At 45.6% G+C, this 25,301-nt stretch overlaps 4 protein-coding genes across 8 annotated transcripts; all 4 read right to left on the reverse strand.

Moving 5' to 3' along the window:
- Positions 1–553: 553 nt before the first annotated feature.
- On the reverse strand, positions 554–3,377 carry LOC109764784 (uncharacterized). 3 transcript variants are annotated; one of them, XR_012188200.1, is made up of 4 exons: positions 3,102–3,377; positions 2,235–2,895; positions 2,084–2,154; positions 554–1,237 (listed from the first exon to the last, which is right to left on the reverse strand). XR_012188200.1 is itself a non-coding variant. In XM_020323562.4 (2 exons), the coding sequence occupies exons 1-2, from the start codon at positions 3,375–3,377 to the stop codon at positions 1,202–1,204; spliced, it is 312 nt and encodes a 103-aa protein (XP_020179151.1). In that variant the 3' UTR covers positions 554–1,201. The 3 variants fall into 3 exon arrangements, 1 of the variants encoding a protein (XP_020179151.1); XR_012188199.1 differs by having other exon boundaries at positions 554–2,154; XM_020323562.4 differs by lacking the exons at positions 2,084–2,154; positions 2,235–2,895.
- On the reverse strand, positions 554–6,777 carry LOC109764786 (F-box/LRR-repeat protein 14). The gene is made up of 2 exons (XM_020323566.4): positions 6,611–6,777; positions 554–6,131 (listed from the first exon to the last, which is right to left on the reverse strand). Exon 2 carries the CDS (start codon positions 6,081–6,083, stop codon positions 4,620–4,622), a length of 1,464 nt encoding a protein of 487 aa, XP_020179155.1. The 5' UTR covers positions 6,084–6,131; positions 6,611–6,777; the 3' UTR covers positions 554–4,619.
- Positions 6,778–9,065: 2,288 nt separating this feature from the next.
- LOC109764787 (F-box/LRR-repeat protein 14) lies at positions 9,066–11,815 on the reverse strand. Of its 2 annotated transcripts, none has more exons than XM_020323567.4 (2): positions 11,674–11,815; positions 9,066–11,051 (listed from the first exon to the last, which is right to left on the reverse strand). In XM_020323567.4, exon 2 carries the CDS (start codon positions 11,001–11,003, stop codon positions 9,552–9,554), a length of 1,452 nt encoding a protein of 483 aa, XP_020179156.1. In that variant the 5' UTR covers positions 11,004–11,051; positions 11,674–11,815; the 3' UTR covers positions 9,066–9,551. The 2 variants fall into 2 exon arrangements, with proteins under 2 accessions (XP_020179156.1, XP_020179157.3); XM_020323568.4 differs by having other exon boundaries at positions 9,066–11,056.
- Positions 11,816–14,304: 2,489 nt separating this feature from the next.
- Positions 14,305–18,008, reverse strand: LOC109764788 (uncharacterized). 2 transcript variants are annotated; one of them, XM_040392993.3, is made up of 3 exons: positions 16,254–18,008; positions 14,921–16,144; positions 14,305–14,834 (listed from the first exon to the last, which is right to left on the reverse strand). In XM_040392993.3, exons 1-3 carry the CDS (start codon positions 17,363–17,365, stop codon positions 14,630–14,632), a joined length of 2,541 nt encoding a protein of 846 aa, XP_040248927.1. In that variant the 5' UTR covers positions 17,366–18,008; the 3' UTR covers positions 14,305–14,629. The 2 variants fall into 2 exon arrangements, with proteins under 2 accessions (XP_040248927.1, XP_020179158.1); XM_020323569.4 differs by having other exon boundaries at positions 14,305–16,144; positions 16,254–18,005.
- Positions 18,009–25,301: the final 7,293 nt, after the last annotated feature.

Raw genomic sequence — 25,301 nt, forward strand, 5'->3', positions numbered from 1 at the left:
GCTACAAAACAATAAATAATGTACCGAGCCAAAAGATTTCTTCTCCATATTCACCTTGCAGGAGGACTTCTTGTACTTTATATATTCCTCACTCTATCCCATAATGCGATAATAGAAAATCCTTCCGCCCACGCATTTTGCAATTGCAATGACACTCCAAATCAGTCTGTCTTCTGCAGCTCTTCGCTATTGCAACCATTAGTAATTTTACCACCATATCAAATGTTGCATCATGCTACAGAATGCTTGTCTATTTTTGAACTTTAACAATTAATAGTTTGAATAAACACTTAGAAAAAAATAACTCAATTTGTCACACTCCACGACCCATGACCTGAGTAGTAACCACAATCCACAGCCAATGACCATCGAAATAAGCTTTATGTAGCAAGAGTTCTAGGTGCAATAAGTCGAATAAATCATATTTCTTACCAGCTTGCTAGTAAAGCATGTGCAAATCCTAATTTTGAACTGTATAATTAGTAAACATTTGCACTAACTGGCACTTCCATACACAAACAAATGCAATCAGATTGGCTTGAGAAGTCTGCTATGGAAGAAGCACAAACAAATACTTGTATCATGGAACACAAATATGTTGTCTTTTAAGGCATAATAAACTGCTAATTGCACATCATCTACTGTTTTCGTAATTGCTGCTCGCGTATACACCTAGGAGGTGTTCGGTGCAAGGAACTTAACGCAAACGCAAACACAATCGAGTTATACAGTTACTGTAAAGGGAATGGAGAAAAAACAGAATTTGTTTGGTTACTCTAATGAACTGTAATAATGTAATCGGCCGTATGACCAGGCCCACCGTCCATCCCCATCGGCGACATCAGCGCCTTTGACGCCGCCGACCAGAGCTCCCAGGCCAGCACGTCAACCAACTCGTCTCCAAGCTCCTCACCATCCCCTCGCTCGGCCTCGGCGTCCAAGCCCCTACCCTCGAGCGTCGTCTCTGCCTCGCCACCGCAGACGAGAATTCTGACCTCAAGCAGCGGGATGATGTTCTGCTGAAGCCCGCAGCTGGAGCTGGCGGTGGGCGTGGTGGCGCGCACAGGCGTCAGCACGTTCTTGTTCATCCCCACCGTTGTGCCCGGTCTACAGGTCCTCACCCACGTCGGCCACTGGGTCACTGCACGCAACGAGCCAGGCCCCAGGCATGCAACACACTCATGATCGTCAGGACCTGACACTATACCAGCGTGCTACAGTCTCCATTAGCTACAGCCTGCATTTTTTGTCAGAACCACGTCCAACATTGAAATAAAACAACAATCTCATGAGTCCAAGAATAGTATACCGAATCCAGAAGAAATAAAAATCATTTCATAATTAGTAGACAATTCCAATGAAAACAAGTAAATTTCACAATTGCAGATCCTCTCCCACTCCTCACTTTTGTTCACAAAAGAAATTCAGAATATACAGCACCAATCCAAGAATTTGAGTCTAAAAGAATTGGTTCGTCCAACATCATTGGCCAAGTTGCCAGCTTGCTGCTGAGATATTGACTTTCTCAAAATGAAGGAATCCTCCAGAAGTAATTAAAACAGCGTGATCTTTCAACTTTAGAAGGCCAAGGCTGAAACCAACGTCCCTCTGAAAACCGACTTTTATTTCTATGAAAAGAAACACAATAAAAAAACAACCTATTTCCTCTCAAAATCTGTTAAATGCATCACTTGTATGTGTGAAAACCCCATATAATTAGTGAGTGATAAAACACATGCACTCCTGTGAATAAAACAAAACTAACTTACTTCAGCCTATAGATTGGCCTACTCTATTTTACTGGACAATCATATACCCTATATTATTATTTTTGCGGGGAATGATAAATCTAGTACGATATTAAACAGTGCCCATACAAAAGTGTGTAAAACAATTAGCTGAACATGGGTCACCGGTATTAATACAGTAGGGCGTGCCTCAGTTTCTTCACACGTTCATATGCAGGACATAGGAGTACATGCTGTATTGTTGCTACATTTCCCAAAACAGAAGCAAGTGAAAGCTAGCTACAGACATACTCTTCTTAGGATTTTATTTAGATAATGGTGCAGAGCAGGCGTACCAGTAAAAAATGAAATCCTTCTAATGCCTAGCAGAGCAGCGTAACAGTCAAAAAGAAAATCCTTCTAATGCCTGGGATCAAAATAAACCAAAGAATAAGAACAGGGTTATCATGCCCTATTAATCTGCACCTTTGAAAATCATTCACCTACTTTTTCCCAAGGAGATCCAGAATCCAGGGAATCAAGCAGCATATATGTGACACGATACTTTCTCCTCAACACCGAAATGCCATCGATGTTGGCTAGAGGAGGAGAGGATGACGGCGCGCTGAAGAAGGCATCTAAATGGCCCAACATCCTTCATCTGTGCACAGCGTGAGGAATCTCGGTGGAAAATCAAAGAATAAGCTTATATTAGATCACATCCATGCTTTTTGAAGTAAGGGTCCACATGATCAAGGGCTTGATGTTTTGCTTTATTTTGAGAATTTCTAGGTTAACAGTCCTAAGGAGACAACGATTCACAACTCAGGCTAGCATATAGGAATGAGGGTGATTGGCTTGACACCCACAGATGGGGTATATGTGGAGATGAATCTATGATACTTCTAGTGCAATTAAATCCAGGGCTATGATATCTATTTTCGAGTAACTTGGACTATGAGGAGGAAAAGCACAGCCTTGGGCATCAGGCATATCATTATACTCACGAAAAATAAAAAGCTAATTGGTATGATAAAAATATTCAAATCTGTAGGATAATCCAAATCAGGATTCAAACGTGCAAGAGAACATATATTGCCTGGCAATTTTCTGCATTTTCCTATCCCCTATTCTCCTGCCTGGTCTATAGCCAATCTCTTCATGCCTCCTGCAGTTTGGGCAGAGAAAACTGCGATGTGAGACCACAGAAAGCGCTAATACTGCGATTTGATAGATCAGGCTAAGTAAGTGCGAGGAACGACGGGCGTGAAATACATCCTAGCGAACTGATTAATGGCCGGCGGCGACGATGACGGCGATCTGAACCCCAGCTTCGTGCAGACGGTGTGGATGTCCTCAGGGAGCAGCGCGTACCTGAAGGGGGTGGTCGTGGAGCGTGTCGATGGAGAAGAGTGAGTAGCATGTGGCGCCGCCGCCGGCGAGGATGTGCAGCGCGTACCCTGCGGCGTACTTGCAGCGGACGGCATCCAAGGAGATGCGGGAGGTGGCCGGAGAAGACGGCGGGGAGAGACGGGAAAGGGGGCAGAGGAGACGAGGTCGTGGTGGTGGTGGCTGCGGCGGCAGAAGGCACCCGAAGCATTGGGGGCGGACGGCGCCGGCAGCGGCCAGCGCATGAGATCGGAACTCCATTGCTGGTTGGAGGAAAGTCGCACGGGATGGATCTGGATTGGTCTGGAATAGAGAGATGAAGGGGTTTTCTGGAAAGAATATGAAGAGAGTGGCGGGGGTCTTTGTGCAAAAGTGCCAGAGCTCGTATCAGATGCGTTAGATGCGGATCGAACGGTCGAGATTGATAGACGGCAGACACACCATCATCACCAACTCAGCTTTTTATAGGAGTAGAGATGTAGCTGCTTGAATTTGCTTCTCTTGTTATTGAGTAATTCCCAATGTGTTTGCTTGATGGTGGCTATCTGTGAAGATATCATTGCATCAGGTAAACACAGTAACCTGTTGATCTTATACAAATGAAGAAGAAGAAAACACGACACCGATTTGGTGTGCGTGATCTGAAACATCATCATCTAACTTTCCTTTTGTACGGATTGCAGGCTATAAGCATCAGCATCTTTCCGATTCCAGTGTTACAAATGTCATGCATCAGCATGTATCTGTCTGATGTCTCGCAGATCTTCTCTACCAAAGGGTTCTCTGCTGTGAATGAAATCCTGCAGATGAGAACCCAAAGGGCAATTATCCCCACGCACCAAGTTTAATCTCATGCGGGGCGCTGCCGCCATTGTAGCCAGCAGCTCACATGATGCCCTTACAACCTTAAACGAGAGAACTAGATTACATCAAGTGATAGGCTGAGATGCAATACCATATCTGTTTTCTCTGCCATTTTGCGCAGAACTATTACCATGTATGTTCAGTCTAAGAAAAAAAGCATGTGTTCCTTGTTCGTAATCTCTTTGCTTTGTTTCATATGTGCACATGTGTTGTGTCGATAAGTAATGAAATTTCCTGTCTAATGCAGAAACCACTGTAAAGAAATGGTTAGCAGATGCAATCTTCAGGTTTAATGCACTCAATGACGCCTGAAACTTAAATGTTGCACAAGCAGGCAAAAGGTATAAGAATAATAGGTTGATGTTTGGAGCAGTCAGTGAAAGGAAGTAGACTTTACAGATATGAGGACTGCAAAGAGATTACAAATCGAAGCTACTGTCATAACATACGCAAGAATTATGGCAAATTCCTAAAACAGAGCTCGCATTACCAAAACAAGTCTAGAACATCCAAAGCCAACTAAAACTTATTGCATGGAAATGGCAGGTGGACCTGTCCTCCGAATTTACTTTCATAGTTTTGCGGTTTCAAGCTTCTGCTGATATATAGCAAACACAAATTAATAGCCAAAGATTGGATTCAGGGCGACCGGCGTCTTTTCCTGTTCATGTCCCTGTCCGTGTTCATTCCTTTTAGACTGCCGTGGCTTTCAGTCTCTGCAGAGTAGTGAACTGATTTGGCAGCCCCTTGCACACCCTCCTGAGAGATCTGGCAGCAGCCTATAACGGTCAGTGACTCCAACTTCTGTGAACGTGCCAGCTCAGCCATCCCATTGTCTGTCACTTTCTTGCATTTGCGGAGGGTGAGATTGCTGAAGCAAGGAGCCAGTATAATGAAACTCATACCAGCATCGGTTATAGACCTGCAATCCACGAGCTCAAGCTTCTCCAGGAACTGTGAGGATGAGAGGCACTTCAACCCCTCGTCATACAAAATGCTGGCACCATTTAGCAAAAGAGTGCGGACTGGACAAGATTGGACGAGCGACACAATACCCTCTTGTGTGAAACCTATTTCTGTTGGATACATGGGTTCGCAAAATGTGAATGTGAGCTCTACAACCTGAAGCATAGGGCAGCTGAGAGCTAGAGCCTTAAGGCTAACATCAGTCAATGGCGTCCTAAACTCATAATCTTCACACCGCAGAGGCATGAACCGAAGTGAGATGGTTTTAAGGTTGCTGCACCTCTGGAATAGCGCAATCGTCTCATTCTCTTTTAGACCAATCACATACTCTAGGTAAAGCGTCTCCAATGCTTTGCACTTCCCCAGGAGAAAACGAAGTCCAGTTTCTGGCTCGGTTATAATATGAGCTAACCTAAGATCCTTCAAGCTATCACAGCAGATGTCATACCTATATGGGTAGCCAGACACGTAGGAGGGGTCAGACGCCCCTGACATCCAGTAGTTTCCATTAATCTCAAACACAAATTTTTGGAGATTCTCCCAGCCTGGGCCAAACTTTAAGAGGTCATACTGGCTGATTCCATCGCAATCCTTTACAACAAGTTCTACCAATGATCCATATCTCCCAAGGTACTCCAGCCACTCCCTGCTGTCTACTGCCATACAGTCAACAAGGTGAAGAACCGAAAGATGCCTGCAACCAACCGCCACACGAAAAATCCCAGTAGAAGTTACTGCTGGTGCACAGTTCAGCCTGAGCGACCTCAATTTTTTGCAATCAGCTAGATAACCAAGACCAGAGTCACCAATGTAAGAGCAGAAGCTTAAAGAAAGATCGGACAGTGAGGGGCAGTGAGATGATAGAACACAGAGGCCTTGGTTGTTCAACTGGTTCCCGTTACTGGGCCACCATCCGGAATAGTTTATCTCTACTTTCGCCAAATTGGGGAACCGGGAGAACAACGATACCAAGGCTTCTGTAGAAGGGTTGAGTCCACAGCCAACACGGATAGCATCCCTGTGCTCCGCCTCAACGGTGCAGAGCTGCTTCGACACGAGGGAAAGAGAATTAAGATCACTTGTCTTGGTAATCCTCTTGACGATCTCTGCAAGCAGTGGCTCTGGGAGATCCTCCATTCACTATCTCAGCTGCACAACTTGGGCAGTCTCAAGACCCGGCAGGCGCTGCAGTAAAGATTCTATTATCAGAATGGAACATAACAAGATAACCAAATAATAGCTGTCCTCAAGAACTAATGTAAAAGGAAACATCAGTGAAACATTGAACATTTTTATATCTGTTGAAAGATTTATGTGCTAATCTTGGAACAGTCACTTAATTACATTTTTTAGGGGAACAGTCACTTAATTACATGCTTATCTTGGAGCAATCACCTAATGTAAAAGCCCTAATCACAGTGTACAAATATACCAATTAAACATCCACCTGCTGAACTGAACTCGGATCTGGAAGGACAAATTCTAGGCACTAAAGAACATGTTTTACTAGAATTAAACCAGGACATTTCCTCTGGAATTTCAGTTATTACATAGTGGGCCAAGTGCATCAACAGATCTAGGTACATGGTGCAAGAATCGACATCGCCGCGGCTGGCTCAACCAATGTTGCTTGAGAAGGGAAGGGAACGGACCCAAATCCGTACCTCGGAGGAGCCGACGAACCAGGAAGGGCGGCGCCAGCCGGAAGGGGGGAAGCTGGGCGGGAACGACGGTGACCAAGGGGGGAGGATTGGGCGGCGAGGTCGACGGCAAAACCCTCGCGGCGAGAGCGTCGGCTGGCTTCGGGAGCTCGGATGGATTTGTTTTTTTCAGCAGTAGGAGCTCGAATGGATTAGTAGTACTCGTACGCAGCAGCAACGAAGGTGGCTTGGGCTTCGGCCCGACTTGATGATGCGGCCCATATTCGACCCAAACTAACTGAATCTCGTGTTCTTAAAAGACAAACTATTTTTCCCCTCCCCCTAAAAAAAAGACAAACTGTTTTCCCCCAATTTTTTTTATTTTTGGACTAAAAAAACTAACCTACTCTAATGAACAAGGAAAGAGAAGCATCACATGTAGTACGTGTGATCGGAATGTGTGCCTAAGTGAATTTGTTGTTGCCTTATTTTAACTTTTAAGAATCGACAAAGCTCAAGTGGAAGAATCGACATCGCGACGGCTGGCTCAACCAATGTTGCTCGAGAAGGAAAGGTAATAGACCCAAACCCGTACCTCGGAGGAGCTAACGAACCAGGAGAGGAGGCGCCGCCCCGAAGGTTGGGCGTCAACGACGATGACCAAGGGTTGGAAGGAATGGTTGGGGAAACCTCCGCGTCGAGGTCAAGTGGTCGACAACAAAACCCTCGCCTTCCTTGCGGCGTGAGTAATTCGTAGCAGCAACAACGCTAGCTTGAGCTTGACCTGACTTGATGATGAGGCCCATATTCAATTGGGGAGTTAGTAATCGGAATGTGTGCCGGTAAGTCAATTTGTTGGGAGCCTGTATGTCCCGCATCTAACAAAATAGATGGACGACTAGCCTCAGATGACACTATTGCAGGTCAGACCATTTTGGTTTTTCCATTTAATTTCACCTTTTTATGTTTTGAAATATTATATATATATATATATATATATATATATATATATATATTATAAAAATGAATTACTTAGATTTTTATAAAATCACCGCACATTAAAAGAATTTTGTGTGATTTTAAAAACTCTTCATACCATAGAAAAAATGTTTTGTCGTTTAAAATTTTTCACTTGTTTAAAAATTTGTAATGAAAATGTTTTAAAATGGAATAATTTTTTAAAATACATACCATTCAAAATGTGTTCATGACATTCAAAAAATGTTGTCACGTTAAAAAATATGTTTCATGAAATAAAAAAACATGAAATGAAAAAAAAATCTCGCAATTTTAGAAAATATTCATAACATATAAAAATGTTCCTTCCATTTAAGAAAGAAATGTTCTAACACGTCACAGATTTTTGAATTGAAAAATGTTCAACAGGTGTTCCAAAATGATCACTTTGTAGTGTTCATGACATTCAAAAAATGTTGGCACATGTAGAAATGTGTTTCACAAAATTTAAAAAAACATGAAATGAAAAAAATATGCTCACAATTTTAGAAAAATGTCCATAACATATAAAAATGGTCCTTCCATTTAGGAAAGAAATGTTCTAACACTTAACAAATGTTTGCACGTTTCCAAAATTGTTCATGAAATTGTTGAAAAAGTTTCAACGGGTTTCAAAATGATCACTTTGTACATTTATTTAAAAAACTGGTCAATGTGCATTTTACAAATGTTTAACACGTATTCAGATAAATATTCAACATGTATTTAAAAAATGTTCAATGTGTATCAAAAAATGTTCAACCTATATACAAAAATGTTCAACATGTATTCAATATAAAAAGTCGGCATGTATTTAAGAAAAAAATATTCATACATTTCAGTATACCTTTCCCTGCACGGCCATTCACACCTAGCCGGCAGCTCACTGGTTCTGTTTAACGCCTGATGTGTCAGGTTCGGAGTTAACTGACCATCTCACACCTGTTCGCTAGTGATTTTTGGACAGGAAAATTGTGACTCTAGCTAGGGGTTTTTCGGCTTTCAGACACGCATAAGAGGGCCAGCCGGAACATGGCCTCTAGGGTTTTAACCCAGTACAAGACCGGATGCATCTAGCAACCTGAAGTCTTGGCTCTTGTAGCCACTACATCACTAATAAAGCAGAAAGCTAGCTGTAAAGGAAATTCAAATAGCGACCCGTTGAGCAGTTTCAGCCATCCGATGACAGATCGATGTCGACAGCAGCATCGTCTTGGCTGAGATGCAACAATGTACTGTATATGTTTTCTCTGCCATTTTACATAGATCTTGCCTTCTTTAGTGTAACGACGGAATATTACCATGAATGTTCAGTGTAGTAAAAGGGCATTTGTTTCATGTGTGCACATGTGTTGAGTTGATAAGTTCAGAAAATTCCTATCTGTAGCATAAACTGCTTTAAAACAACGGTTAGTAGATCTCATCTCCAGGTTTAATGTGCTCAATTACGCCTGAACCTTAAATATTGCACAAGCAGCCAAAAGAAGCTGATAATTATTTTGGAATTTAGAACACCGAGAATATAAAAATAAAAGGGTACCATGTTTGGAGATCTCAAACAGATGAAGGACACCTTTCAGATAGCTACAATAAAAGGATTAAAAAACTCTTCCTTGGTGGATGTGATGAACAATGCATCATACCAGGATTGAGCTGAGGTGTACTTAGAAAAACAACATGATATGCTCAGGCGCTGCACATGGAGAATCAATGGAGAAGATGCCGCACAACGAACACACGAAAGACCAGAACCAGCACAAATGACTGTCAAGCCATAATACACGCGAATTCTGGCAAATTTCTAAAACGAATCTCACACTGCCAAAACAAGTCTAGAACATCTGAAGCCAATTGGAACTTGCCAGAAGGAAATGGCAGGTGCAACTGTCCTCCGAGTTACTTTCATACTGTTGTGGTTTCGAAGTTCTGCCCACATATAGCAACACAAATTAACAGCCAAAGACTGAATTCAGGGTGACTGGCGTATTTTCCTGTACACGTTCATTCCTTTTAGGCTGTTGTGGCTTTCAGTCTCCGATGAGTAGCAAACTGATTTGGCAGCACCCTGCACACCCTCCTGAGAGATCCGGCGGCAGCCTATAACGGTCAGTGACTCCAACTTCTGTGAACGTGCCAATGCAGCCAACCCATCATCTGTCACGCTACTACATTTCCGGAGTGTGAGGTGACTCAAACAAGGAGCCTGAGCAATGAGGTACATCCCAGCATCAGATACAGAGCAGCAATCCACGAGATCGAGCTTCTCCAGGAACTGTGTGGATGACAGGCCCTTCATCCCCTCATCATCAAATATGCTGGCACCATTTAGCACAAGAGCACGAATCGGACATGATTGGATAAGCGTCAGAATACCCTTCTGTGTGAAGCCTATTTCAGTAGGATAAGAGGGTTCACAAAATGTGAAAGTGAGCTCAACAACCTGAAGCATAGGGCAGCTTAGAGCTAGGGCCTCTAGGCTGTCATCAGTCAATGCCGTCCTAAACCAATGATCTTCACAGCGCAGAGGCATGAGCCGAAGTGAGATGGTTTTAAGGTTGCAGCACCTCTGGAATAGTGAAATCACTTCATCCTCATTTAGACCAATAACATACTCCAGGTAAAGTGTCTCCAATGCTTTGCACTTCCCCAGGAGAAAACGGAGTCCAATTTCCGGCTTAGTTACAATATGAGCCAACCTAAGATCCTTCAAATTATCACAACAAATGTCATAGCTAGATGGGTAGCCAACCACGTATGAGGGATCAGGGCGCTCACTCAGCCAGTAAGTTCCATTAATCTCAAACTCAAACCTTTGGAGCTTCCTCCATCCTGGACCAAACTTTAGGAGGTCATACTGACTGATTCCATCACAATCCTTTAGAACAAGTTCCCCTAATGATCCATACCTCCCAAGGTACTCCAGCCACTCCACGCTCTCTATTGCTATACAGTCAACAAGGTGGAGAACAGAGAGATAGCAGCAACTAACGGCCACCCGGAAAATCCCAGTTGAAGTTATTGCTGGTGCAAAGCTCAGCTCGAGGGACCTCAACTTTCTGCAGTAAGCTAGATAACTAAGACCAGCATCATCAATGTGTGCACAGAAGCTTAAGGTGAGATCAGACAGCAAGGGGCAATGATGCGATAGAACAAGGATTCCTTGGTTGTTCACCTGGTCCCCATGACTGGGCGTCCAACCAGAGTAATTGATCTCCACTTTCCATAAATTGGAGAACCGGGAGAACAGTGATGTCAAGGCTTCCGTTGTAGGGTCAACGCCACAGCCAACACGGATAGTACCCCTATGCTCCGCCTCGACAGCGCACAACTGCTTTGACACGAGGCAAAGAGAATTGAGATCACTCGACACGGTAATCCTCTTGATGATATCTGCAAGCAGTGGCTCCGGGAGATCCTCCATCGAGTACCGCAGCTGCACAACTTGGGCAACCTCAAGGCTCGGCAGGCACTGGACTAAAAAAAATTATGATCAGGGTACAAGATAAGCAGATAACATCTGTAACGAAATAATATAGAAGGAAACAGTGATGAAACTTTGAAGGTTTTTATACATTTCGAAGGTTTTATGTGCTTATCTTCACAATAAACGGTAAATTAGTGCAGCAGCATCCTATTTGCATCCATTCCGTAGAACAAAGAAGTGATATAAAGAATTTCAAATTAAAATAACACCCTAACTGTATAAATTTCTGCTGGGTGGGGGGATAATCTATAAATATACCAATTTGAACAATAAGCCCACATGATATCTGAACATTCCCCTTCTGAACTGAACTCGTATATGGAAATACAGCCCAACAAATCAGACGAATGTAACAATTTCTGCACACTCCAGAGCAGGTTTTACTGACTAGACCAAGCTATTTCCTCTAGCATTTCACAGAGGTTCCAGCCTTCCAGGTCCATAGACAACAGCGGCCTAATTCCCTTAGTCGACCCAGGTGCAAAACCCAGGCCATGCGGACATTACAGAGCCGAATCGACCAAGTTCAGATGGAAGAATCGACATCGCATCGGCTGGCTCGACCAAGGTCGCTCGAGAAGGGAAAGGAATGGACCCAAATCCGTACCTCGGGCTCGGAGGATCCGACTACCCAGGAAGGGCGGCGGCGGCCGGGGATGGGAGAGCTGGGAGGAAACGGCGGTGATTGAGGGGGTGGATTGGGCGGAGAAACCACCGCGGCGAGGTCGACGGCGAAACCCTCGCCTCCTTCGTGGCTTCGCAGTAATGCGCAGCAGCAGCAAAGCTGGTTTGGGCTTTGGGCCTGACTCGATGATGCGGCCCATATTTGACCGAAGGGCCGGGGCCCACTACCGACCAGGCCTAATGTTAATAATTAACCTCGTTTATGCACAAATTGCCTCTTCTCGAGAAAAATATATGAATAAATGACCTTATAAAAAGTTCATGATAAATGTTATGAATTTATTGACTTAAAGAACACAGTATAATTATTATTATTATTTGCCGGAAATAAATATATTTTTTGTGTCGAGCATGATCACTTTTAAGATCTCAACACTCATGATAAAAAATAATGATATCAAGATTCTTTTTTTTTTGCGAATAATAGGAAATCTGATAGGAGCACCACATGTTGAGTTTATACATTAGATGTGTCTCCTAGGTAGCAGATTAGCCGCACATTGTTGAAAGATTTGACTGCTTCACCCATTAGATCCCTTGAAAGAAATTGAGCGGTGTATGATTTTGATGACTCTTTGGAGGATTTGGCATAACAGGTATGTTGGCTACAAGTGTGTAGTTTTTCATGAATTTTGGTGGCTTCTTCTCATGAGTGTCATTTTTTTTGAAAAAAATACACATGTACATAGGGATGTTGGCTACAAGTGTGTAGTTTTCATGATGAAATGCGTTATGATGTGAGCTACGCAAATAGAAATAGTTTTTTCACACTTGTATTGTACATCCCAATGTAGTACATGTGTTTTTTAAAGAATATTTTGAAACTTTAAATTTTGATGTTACGATGAATCTAGTGAAACCCGTTTGGTGTTATAGATGTTGGTATATTTTTACATAGACTTGGTCAAATGTGCGGAAGTTTGACTTACAACAAATCTAGAAGTTCAAAAAATTTGAAACGAAGGGAGTGTATGGTACATCTAATCTTCCACAATTCCCTTCCTTAAAAAAAACAATTCTCTGAAGTTTTTTTTGAGGGTAAATATTGCCGCATTTATTTAAAATTCAAACACCGGAATGTCATCCGCGATTACAGAAAGAACGAAGTCTGGAGGGCCCCCAACCACACCTTACACAGTTCATCACCAACACCAACTCTAGCTAATTTATGCGCGGCAATATTAGCAGAACGACGAACCCAAGAGATTTTGTACTCGATGAAGGACCCAAGAAGAACTTTAACCTCCTCAATCCAAGGACCATTAGCAGATAGATTCCTCGCTGATTGTTGCAACATATTCACCACTGCTTGAGCATCCAGTTTCAAGTGAACCCTTGCAGTGACGTAGCCAGCCCAATAAGCCAGGGTGGTCCATCAAAAAGAAATATTTACATAAGTTTATTTATTTTCAAAGAAATATTTTTTTACTACATTATATACAAGCTATAGGAAATTCCAGGGTGGTCCATGGACCACCCTGGCCACCCCCTAGCTACGCCACTGAAACCCTTGTTGCGTTAATATCTGCAGCCAGATGCAAAGCACGTCTGCAAGCCAAGACCTCTGTAGCTTCCGGATTCACATGTTTAGGAAGTAATGACAGGTTGCTGCCAGAAAAGCACCATTGTGGTCTCTAAGCACTGCTCCTCCTCCTCCTTTCACAATTCTCTGAAGTTTGCCAACGCGCCTGTAGCTCACTTTTCTGAACTAGGAAATCAGACCCCTCAAAAAAGAAAGAAAAACTATGAAGTCAGATTTTTTCTTTTTTGAACTTAGGAATCAGGAAGTTTGTTGCTCTAGCCGGTTTGCACGGTTTGTTTTTTGAAAACCCCAACTACCGCCCGTCCACCCCTCACGATACAGAGCCGCGCGGGAGCCAGGAGCCAAGGCGCCGCTCCTTCTCTCCGGCGATCGTCGGCGACGCCTCGCCCCGCCCCGACCTGTACCTGGGAAGCGCGGCGCTGCGCGTGGCCATTCTCCCTCCTGCGGAAGATCGCGCGGAGCGACCTCTTAAACCACCTGGATACGCGCAGCACCTGCATTCACGCCTCGAGCAACTGCTTCCGATGGACGCGGCTGACGCTCGTGGAATCCTCTCCGACCAAAAATCGTGCCAACCTCTGACGCCAGCGCACGTCTCTATGGATCCACGGCAACGAGGGCACTCACGACGGCGGCCTGCTCGGCTCGGTTGCCTCCATCTGCACGCGGGGATCGGGCGCCCTGCAGGTGTTCGGTGAATTGCCCCGCTGGGGAGATCGAGTTGCTGGCGTCCGATGGTCGGGCCCCGCGTTCAAGGTATGCTTCCTCTCGATCAGTGATTACTAATTGTCAGGATTGCACAATACTTGAGATTGTACCTAGTGACACAGTATGTTTCAGTAGTAACAAAATGCTCAGTATCCGGAATGCAAATGTTAGTTGCAATTCATGCACTTCCCATTCAAGTTCTTATGAGTCAGAGTGCATATAGGATCTGGAAAACGTCACCTACCACGCATGTTCATTGGATTAAGACACACGCCCGCACGCCCAGTGAGTCGAGAGACAATGCCAGCATGCTCCAATTGGGATGCAGCTTATTCATCAGATTACATCAACTAGACCAGGAACCTAAAAACAGGGCGAGCTAGCTAGAGCAGGGAGAGAGCAGGGAGATTGGACAGAGCTAAGCTGATTACAGATCTAGAGCCAGGGAGAAATAGGTAGATGACCAATCGCGCTGAATTTGGGATTACTTTGTGGACTGCCCTCACGTTTGTGGAGCTACACCACTGATCACACTGATAATGAATCACACTGTGCTGGAGGATTCTGGTTGCCGCTCTGTTGCGTCATGGCAACATGCTGTAAGCTTGCAGATGTGCCTCGGGTCTTCTTACCTTGACAAACGGTACATGATAGTATCATATGGATTGCAAAGTAGCTCAGCACGGCAATGATGAGCACGACCACAATCACAGACGTCTTCCACCCCCTGTTGGAGCCGGCTGCATAGGCCACCAGGAGAGCAAACAGATCCAGTCTGATCGTCCGGTTCATCACCTTCAGCGACCATTCCTTCCATTCTTCTTCCCTCTCGTCTGGCAGCCAATGCGGCAGCAACATGATGATGACAACGATGGAAGCCACAAAGGAAATGGAGTTGCTGTAGAAGAAAACAAGGTACCGGGGCCTCATGTTGTTGTGCATCACCGGGTCACCCGCCTCGTACCCGTTCCCACTGCTCTGCCACGCTCCGCTGGGTGGTTCCAGGCCGGCCTGGTAGGCTACGCTCGCCACCAAGATACCTAGCAGCATCAGGTATTTGCGCCTCGCGTGGTTCTTCTTTTTTTCCTTCTTTGCTTTTTCTTCTTCTTCTTCTTCCTTCTTTACCTTTTCTTCTTCTTTCTTCTTTGCTTTTTCTTCTTGTTCCTTCTTTGCCTTTTCTTCTTCTTTCTCCTGTTCAATGGGTATGGATGGCTCAGCAGCTGCCGAGATGCCATTTTTGTTTTCTCCTCCGTCGTCCCCCTGTCCAGTCAGTTCCCTCAACAAAAATACTAGCAGCAGTCCGGCTGCAACGAGGAGGACCACGACCACCAACACGAAAATGTAGATGGATGTCTTGATGTGTTGCGTGCTTCCGGCGGCATACGCCCCCATCAAACAAAGCAAACCCACCGCCGTACAAACAGATAGCGCATTGCTTCGTATTGCTGGCCTGTACAAATTGGGGTTCACCAGGAGGATGATGAGGGCGATGGACAACATGAAGCTCACCGAGTTGCAATAGAAGAAGGCATGGTAGCGGCGTGGGTAGTTGTACAAGAGGACCGGGTCACCGGCATGGTGGCCGAGCTTGTCGTCCTGGAGCAGGAAGCCACCAGGAGGGGTAAGGCCGGCTTGGTAGGTGATGGTCACGGTCAAGATCGCGAAGAGGAGCAACCGTTTGCGCTTCTTCTCCAGCAACTGATCTTCTTGGTCGTTGTTGTTCTGGTCCAGTGTGAAGAAGACAACATGGATCACCACATAGATCAAGACAGCCCCTGCCAAAGCCATGGCGTAAATGGAGGTGTTCACGTTTCGGCAGCTCCCAGCGGCATATGCACCGATGAGGCCAAACAGGTCAAGTATCATGGCTGCCTCCAGCACATGGTGCTTGACTAGCTTCTCCATCTGGACCAAGACGATGGCCACCAATGAGGCCACAAACGCAACCGAGTTGCAGTAGTAGAAGGCCTTGTACCTCCTAGCGTTTGTCGCGAGGAGGATGGGGTCACCAGCCATGTGCCCGTCACCGTTGTCCTGCCAAACGCCACCCGGCGGGTCCAACCCCGCTGTGTAGGTGATGGTGGCGGCAAGAGTGGCGAGCAGTAGAACAAGAGAGCGAGCCTTGTCCAGAGCCTCCCTACCACTGCATTAATACATTGCAGAGAAAGAAGAAACATAGTTCAGTTTAGTTGCAGAGAAATAAAGAAGAAAGCAGTGTAACTGCAGTCGTATGTGTTGTTTTTCATCAGTACCTGTCACCAGTCTGCTGATTTTCATCAGTTTGTAGGGCTGAATTGGAGTAATACCAAGTGTAGAAGCCGTGGAGCAGGATGTATGCCAGAACAGCACCAACCAGGCTGACCACGTAGGCGGTGGTGTCGGTCTTCCTGCAGCTGCCAGCGGCGTATACGCCAATGAGGCCGACAAGCGCTACGAAGATGCACACGTAGAGCACGTGAAACCGAGCCGTCTTGTCGCGGAGCTTCTTGCCGTCGATGATGAGCAGCACGGCGATTAGCAGGGACGCCACGAACGCCGTGGTGTTAAAGAGTAAAAACACCGTCAGGCGCGTGCTGTGGTGGTCCCTGAGAATCACGTCGCCTGGGCGGTGGCTGCCCCCGGTGCTGTCCCAGAAGCCACCAGGCGTGCTCAGTCCGGCGACGTATGTGATGCTCACGGCGAACGTCGCGAGAAGCATCAGGACCTTGCAGAGCCTTTCTTCGGTTTTCAGCCTCTTCCGGGACTCCTTTTCTTCGACCTTGCGGTCAGATTCAGGGTCAGCGGCGGGAATTACGCTGGCGGCGGGTACGGTGCCGTTGTTGGTTTCAGAGTTGGGCATGCCGACGCTGGAGCTAGAGCCGGAGTTCTTCTCTGGAAAACACCGGTCCAGCAACTTGAGAACCACGATGTAGGCGAAGACAGCGGCCACCAGAACCGCGGTGTAGACGATGGAAGTCCTATCCCGGCAGGTTCCGGCGGCGTAGGCACCCACGAGGCTGAGCAGGTCCAGCACCATGAAGGCCCGCAGCGGCTTGATGACCTGAACGGCGTCCTTCTTCTCCTTCTCCTTCTCCTTGTCGTGCCGAACGGCGAGGATGAGGATGAGCATGATGACCACGAGTGAGGCGGCGAAGGCGGTGGCGTTGCAGTAGAAGAAGGCGAGGTAGCGGCGGTAGTGGATGTCGCGGATGATGGGGTCGCCAGCGAGTCGTTGGCCGTCGTTGTGGGGGTCCTCCTGCCAGACGCCCCCCGGCGGGTTGAAGCCCGCGGCGTACGTCACGTTGACCACCAGGGTGGCCAGCAGCAGGAGGTACTTCCGCAGGGTGTACTCCCATGGCTGCTTGCTCTGCTCCGGCTGAGCCATTGACGGCTGCACTCTCAGAGCAGGTGTGCTTCCTCTTAAATTATTGTGATGCTGTAGAATGGAGAATGGCAGCCATAGAAGAGTCAGCAAGGTAAGCTGCGTGGTTATAAAACGACTTGCCTGGCGCGTCGTTGTCAGGAGGGAGGAAGGTGCTCTGCATATTCAAAGTTCGATAGACGGAAGTCAGTCGTCGGAGAATGGAAGCAGCAATCAACTCTTGTTTGGTCACATAAACTAGGAAAGCAATTCTAGTTTAAAAAAGAAAAGCATTTGGAAACATCGTGAGGGGCACACATTTTTGGATGTATATGTGTGTTTTTTCGGCCGTGGCATGTTTTTCTTTGTTCTTTACTGCCAAATTATAGAGCTGGGCCAAGCCTCACTATAAAAAAAGTACAAGTAGCTGCTAATAGACACATGGATGAATTGTAGTGGGAGAGTAGTAGCTGTTAGGGAAAGCAAAACAGAGAATTAACAAATTATTAGTGTTTGATTCTTGCGTTTTCACCACTTTATTTGGTAAACAGTGCCAAATCGTTTTACAACTTTGAATTGTTCTTTTGAAGACTTGTTGTGGAAACTAAATGAATCAATCCAACCAACTGCATTCCATCAATGATCATAAAGGGGAATAGACGTGATGAAAAGATGCATCCGATCATGGGGGCGTGGAAAGCGTTAGGACCGTGGCGCTTTACAAGGAAGGATTATCCTTTAATTATAAGATTAAACAAATCCTAAACACCCCCTAATCATTAACTGTCCTTGCGACCGATCATACTTGAATCATCTTTAAAAACCTTGTGGGAGAAATTAAGGAGGAATATACGGTATTGCCATGAAAAACTTCTAAAAATCCAGTGGGAAAATAAGGAGAAAATGCATACGTCGTCCATGCTTGCACTGATATTGTCTCGTAAAAACTTTACATGAGAAATCATTAGAAAAAACTCACAAAAGAAAAGAGTGCAATATTGATGATCTTAACAGGTTAGAGGATCCCCCCCTCCCCCCCTGAATTTTGGAAGTCACAAAGTCACATCATACCAATTTCATTTACATATTTATGAAACAAAGAACTTGGTAAAGACTTGGGTAAATAAATCAGTGTCTTCGTTAGCAAACTATTTATTTCCCCATTCTTTTGCAATTCATGGGGAGAAAACAGCTTAGGAGCAATATGCTTTGTGATATAGCTTTTAATATAAAGTGTGTGCATTTGTAAAATATAAGTAGGATTATCTTCATAGATAATAGCTGGCGATTGCAGCGTGAACCAATCCCATTTGAACCTTGGACACAGTTCATCATTGTGCGAAGCTGTACACATTCCCGAGTTGGTTTGTATAAAGCAATTATCTCAGAGTGATTGGTGGAGGTAGCCACTAAGGTTTGCTTTGTTGACTTTCAAGAGAAGGTTGTACCTCCATGTAAGAAGACACAACCAGTTTGCGATCTAGCATTATGGGGATCTGATAAGTATCCAACATCGTATTAACATACCATGGCTCTCTCTTGTTTTTTTCAATAGAAGAAACCAATATCATTGGTGCTCGGAACATATATGAGAAATATTCTTCACATGGGAAATATTTGTCACCAAATGCTTAGGAGTTGTACACTTCCTTGCATGATGAGTAGTACAACCGCACTTGTAGCAAATTTGAGAGGTGCTACCCTGATCATTTTCCTTAAAATGATCCTTGCCCTTTTGAACTCCATTGTTATTCCGGTTCTCATTATGTATCCACTTTTCTTTAGGCTTCCTATGGTTCTTTTTAGAACCATGAAACTTTTGAGTATTCTGAGAATTGAAATGCGCTTCAGTCAATGGCAACGTTCCCATTGGACAAGATAGATTATTCCTGTCAAGAATTTGACTGTGCTTTTCCGCGTGAAGAAGTGCATATACCAACTCAAAATGCTTGTATTTCCGATGATGATGTTGTTCAACAAGTATCCTCATATCAGGATGAAAAGCGGAGATCGTCTTTTCATGAGATCTGCATCCGAAACTACACTGTTGCGGAATATCAACTTATAGTTGATTTGATGCACAATAGAACTGTATGCTATAACATACCTAAATCCCCAAAGCGGACAAGTGCTCGATCTCTTTGCGCTTTGGACAACATCACCGACCTCTATTGATCCTAGCGCTCCTTTAACAAGTTCTAGAGTGATAGAGGACTTTCGTCCATCACGTCTTCTTCTTTCAGAGCAGGATCAAGGTAGTGTCAAATGAAGTGCAAAGCAGCATACTTTGCCATATATGTGATAGCAGGAGCTCCCCGAGCAGGCGTGGTTATAGTGCAGATCAGATAAAAAAATTGGTCGCCATGTTAATCTAGACATCCATGGGCCAGGTCAAATAGTTTCTGTCATCAATGGCAAACTCAACAAATTCCTTGAGGATATGTCAACCATACCCTGCATGAAGATATCATGTGCATTAATTTACCCTCATGTAAATTAATTGTGTGTAAAATAAGATGCTTGATTCAAATATAAAGGTCTAGAAAAAGCCTAAACGTCCCAAAAAGTGACTTTCTGCACACACAAAAAGATAATCAGCATAAGATGACATAGATTTTTGTTTTGTAGAACACATAGAGGTCGTTTGTAATCACCACCAAGTGGCCTAGACCTTATTCTTATGGCTATCTTAGAGCATCTCCAATAGACAGTCCAAATGTAAAAATACCTAACTTTTGGACCGTCTGGGGCACAAAACGCTGCTCCAACAGACGGTCCATATATAAAAAAAAATTAGACCATGGCCTCCCGGTGATGTAAAATACAACACCTCGCGGTGCAAATTTACATCACGAGATACAACTGGTCCAACTTCGGCGACCGCCCGCCAACGCCCAACCACCCTTCATTTCATTTCACAGTCGCGCCCGTCCGCCCGCCCGAACACCAATCGGCCGGAATCCGCCGCCGCCGCCGCCCAAATCCCCGTCGCCGTCGCCGCCACCGCCCCAAATCGCCAGCGCCGCCCTCCGCCGCCCTCGCCCCCGTCGCCTCCCTCGCCAGAAGCCGTCTCGCAGCCGCCCGGGTGCCGCCAAATCGGCAGGCAGCCGCAGTGGGAATCGGCGCCTCCGGCGGTCTGGCTGCCCATGTAGGCCTCCGCCGGGTCCTTAGGCCGCCGCCCACCGCTGCTTGCTGGCCCGCCCCGTTGCCACCGCCTCCCGCCCCCCCCCCCCCCCCCCCGCCGCCCCGCACTGACCCTGTCCAGCCGAGCTGCCGTCGCTGCTGGCCCGTGCAGCGTGCCTGTGCTGCTGCTCGTGGTGTTCGCCTCGGCTGCTGGCCGGCAAAGGAGCACATACAGGGGAGGTCGGGCTCCGGCCATGGCGACCACGGACGAGCACGGAAGCGGTGGCAAAGGACACCGATCGAAGGGGAAAAATAGGGGGAGTGAGAGAGGAGCTCATCACAGGGAGGATGGTGCGCTCGGGGAGGTCGGGGAGAGCTTGATGGCGACGGATTTGACGAAGGTGGCCGACCTCCTGAGGTTGAAGAAGACGATCAAGGCGATTTTACATCTTCGTTTTGGACCATTTGTTGGAGTTGCTCTTTTACATCTCTGATTTGGACCATATGTTGGAGTTGAGCATTTTTTGAAGCTCCAAAACGCATTTTTTGGCGGTCCATATTTTACATCTTCGGTTTTGGACCGCCAAAATTTGGACCATCTATTGGAGATGCTCTTAATGCCATAATTTGCGTGCATTCATTTTTGCATTAATCACATGTAGGTAATCACTTCTAAGTAGTGTAGACCTTACTTTTATGTTACTTCGCACAATCTTGTGTCAATTTTAAACATTTTTGAAGATAATCACTACATGGTGATGTAGACCTCGCACTTGTGAACAAAGTTATACATTGTGATAAATGCAATCCATAAGTTGCGTGTAATTTTTTTAAAGTAGTCATATCATGTTTTCAAGCATAATCAACATATAGCAACTAAAATTGCATCCATACATATGTTGATATAAAATGTGCAGACATCACACAGTGATATGCTATAAAAACTGAAAAACCTAGAATCTAATTAGAAAAGAAATACGAAAATAGCAATAGTCTAAAACAGGTAGCCTAGTACCGTGGCTCAGGCAACCCTTATTTTTGTTTTGATCAAAAAAAATCGGATGCTCGTACAGAGCATGGGCTAGTGCCCAACCGGCCTTTTGTCCAAGTGTGGCTAACTTTAGCCCAACCGCACGATCGGATAACGGAGGTGGCGAGATAATTTTTTCACCCCCATCGACTAACCGCTCCCAATCCCGGTTCGAGGGACGATAGTGGCCACCTCTCGGCCATCTGCCGTCGTCGCCCCAACAACGAGGGACAAAGAGCACTGGCTCGCCCTACTCCTCCTCCGAAGAACCACCAGGGAGCGCGTCCCGCGTGAGACTCCATCAAAGTGCCCATTCATGAGTCCAAGACTCGCTAGCCTCCACTCCCCTGGCTAACGACCGTCGCCAACCGCCTACACGACGTGTGACACGATTAAGCAGTCGTGGTGTGGCAACTACGATGGGGTAGCCGAGCTGCTTGCTCCATTGTTGAAGGCGTCCCACGCACAACAGCCCGGGGCTAACACTTGATCAGTCTGGTGTCCACCTCCTCATGTGCTGAAGTTGGAGACGGCATGTCCGGGATTTCGATGGTCCTAGTGCCATGGGCTCAGCCTCCTCCTCGGCGCCGTAGGCTTGTGGTGGAGATGGTAGTGGAGTTGGACACGGGCCCTAGTCGTGCAGTCGGTGCCATCGCAGTAAAGGAGCTACGAGTTTTGGCTCGATGTCGGCGACGTCGATGTCCATCGTGTCATCTGGGCTCCATCACTTCGTCCCTATGAAGCATTGGAGCGGCTGGTCCTGCCAGAATCCATGTTGGAAGTGGTGTTGCCACCAGCATGGCCGTATCGGGTTGAGCATCAGAAGGTCTGACATGGTGGTGAGCGCTCATTCCTCGGGCACCATGTCCTCAATGAAGGCTGCAGGGACGCTTTACAAATGACGAAAACCATGTTGATGGCCTCTGAACGGACGAAGGTCGCCTGCATTGCGGTGGTGGTGATGAAGCTTGCCAATACAACGATGGTGACGTGCAATCAGGCAATGTCGATGACCATCTTCCCGAAGTAGATGAAGGAAGAATCTAGTAATCATCTGGGCATCGTTGCCTATCTTTACTATCTTCCCTTTGTTGTTGTTTTTCCAGCAAGTTCGATGGTGAGTTCTGCCAATTTCTCTTTCTTAGTTCGAGACAAAGTGCTGATAATGTGTTGTTGTGAAAACTGTATGAAACAATCCAATCAGTTGTATTACATCGATGATCATAGAATATATACAAGGGGAACACATGCGATGAAGAGATTCGTCGGTTCGTGGGACGTGGAGAGCGTCGGGACGCTTGCCATATGATAAACCGCATGAGGCACTTTACGAAGGATTATCCTTTAATTACAAAATTAAATAATTATATTCTATGATCATTGATGGAAAACAGTTGGTTTGATTGATTCATTCACTCAGTTTTCACCACAACACGTTAACAACACTTTGTCTCAAACCGAGAGACGCTGGAAAAACAACAACAAAGGGAAGAAAGAAAAGGCAGGCAACAATGCCTAGAGGATTAATGGCATTCTTCCTTCATTTGCTTCTGGGAGATGGTCGTTGAAGTCGCCTAATTGAACGTTGTTGTCGTGGTATTGGCGGGCTTCATTGCCACCACGGCAATGCACACGATCTTTGTCATTCGGAGGTTGTCGGCATGGTTTCCATCATTTCAGAGAGCGTCGTTGTATCTTTCATTGAGGATATGGTGTCCGAGGAATCAACGGGCGCCACCATGCCAAACTCTCCGGTGCTCAGCCTGGACCGACCATCCTAGTGGCAGCACCACTGCCGGCCAGGATTCTGGCAGGGCCAACCGCTCCAATGCTTCACACAGATTAAGTGATGGAGCCTATGAACGAGACGATGGACGTCAACATCAAATCGGAACTCGCAACTCCTCCTTCATTGTGACCGTGCCCGCTGCACAGTTGGGGTATGTGCCCAACTTCGTCGTCGTTTCCACCACCAGACTATGATGCTGAGGAGGCCAAGCCCGCAGCACCAGTACCACCGAGATCCTTGGACATGTCATCTCTAACTCCCGAGCATGAGGAGGTGGACTCCGCGACTACTTCGTCAAGCGTCGACCCTGGATGGCGCCTCCCTATGTCGGCTATTGCGTGTGGGGATGTCTTCAACAATGGAGAAACAGCTTTGCCGCCCCATTGCAGTCGCCATGTCGTGACCGCTTCATCGTGCTGGCAAGGGCTGGTGCTGCTCGCCGACCGGGGGAGTCAGAACCCAGGAGGTCGATCTTGGATTCGAGGCTCCATGGTGATTCTTCTTTAGAGGACGAGGACGGCAACACCGTGGCTCTCTATCCCTTGTCATTGAGGTCACGACGGTGGATGTCTGAGAGGTGGTTGTTGCCGCCGCTTGGATCAGGATTGGGGACGGTTAATCGATGGGGACAGAAACCGTCATGTCGCCCCCCTCACCTGATCGTGCAGTTCGACTGGTGAAAAGCCACCCATGTTCAGCCAAAAGGGCGGTTGGGCACTTGCTGATGCTCTATACGAGCAGCAAAAAAGAATCATAAAGAGAAAAAAAGGAGGCATGAGCCACGGTAGTAGGCTGCCAAGTTTTGGCCTATTGCCATTTTTTTCCATATTTCTTTCCTGCTTAGCTTCTAGTTTTTTCAGTTTTTGTACACATGTGTTGTTAGTAATTTGTACCATATTACTATGTGATGTCTGCACATTTTATGTCAACATATGTTACGCAATTTATATTGCTACGTGTTGATTATGCTTGAAAAATGATACGACTACTTTCAGGAAAAAAATGCACACAACTTATGGATTGCATTTATCGCAACGTATAATTTTGTTCACAATTGTGAGGTCTGCACCACCATATAGTAATTACCTTCAAAGTGTTTTAGTTAACACAAGATTGTGTGAAGTACCATAAAAATAAGGTCTACACTACTTAGGATTGATTGCCTACATGTGATTAAAGAAAAAATGAAGGCACAAAGACTTTAGCATGAAAATAACCATAATAATAAGGTATATGCCACTAGGTGGTGATTACCTTTATGTGTTCTACAAAATAAAGATTTACGCCATGTTATGGTGATTCTCTTTTTGTAGAAAGACATATTTTGGGTCGTGTAGGATTTCCTACACTTCTATATTTGAATCAAGCATCTTATTTTACACACAATTAATTTACATGAGAGTAAATTAATGTGCATGATACCTTCATGCAGGGTATGGCTGACATATCCAAGAAGAAATTTGTTGAGCTTGCCATTGATGGCAGAAACTACCTAGTCAGGAATCTGATTAGCAATACAAACACAACTGCTCAGAGAGCTCCTTCTATCACAGATATGGCAAAGTATGCTGCTTTGCACTTCATTTGACGCCACCTTGATCGTGCTCTGAGAGTGTACATAATGGGGAAAAGCCATGTATCACTCTGAAACTCCTTAAATGAGCGTTATGATCAACAAAGGTCAGCAATGTTGCCTAAAGCTCAAAAAGAATGGGAAAATAAATATTTTGCAAACAAAGTCATGTTATAGTCTTGCTGATTTATTTATCAATCGCTTACCAGGTTCTTAGTTTCATAAATATGTAAATGGAACTAGTGTGAGGCGACTTGGTGACTTGCAAAATTCGAGGTGGGGGGGGGGGGGGGGGGGGGGAGATCATTAGATTTTTAGTATTGCACTCTTTTCCTTTGTGAGTTTTTCCTAATAATTTCTCACGTAAGGTTTTTTATGAGGCAATATCAATACAAGCATGAACTGCATACGTCATTTTCTCTTTATTTTCACATTGGGCTTGTGT

Source organism: Aegilops tauschii, chromosome 6, assembly GCF_002575655.3.
Source record: "Aegilops tauschii subsp. strangulata cultivar AL8/78 chromosome 6, Aet v6.0, whole genome shotgun sequence".
Lineage (NCBI taxonomy): Eukaryota > Viridiplantae > Streptophyta > Magnoliopsida > Poales > Poaceae > Aegilops > Aegilops tauschii.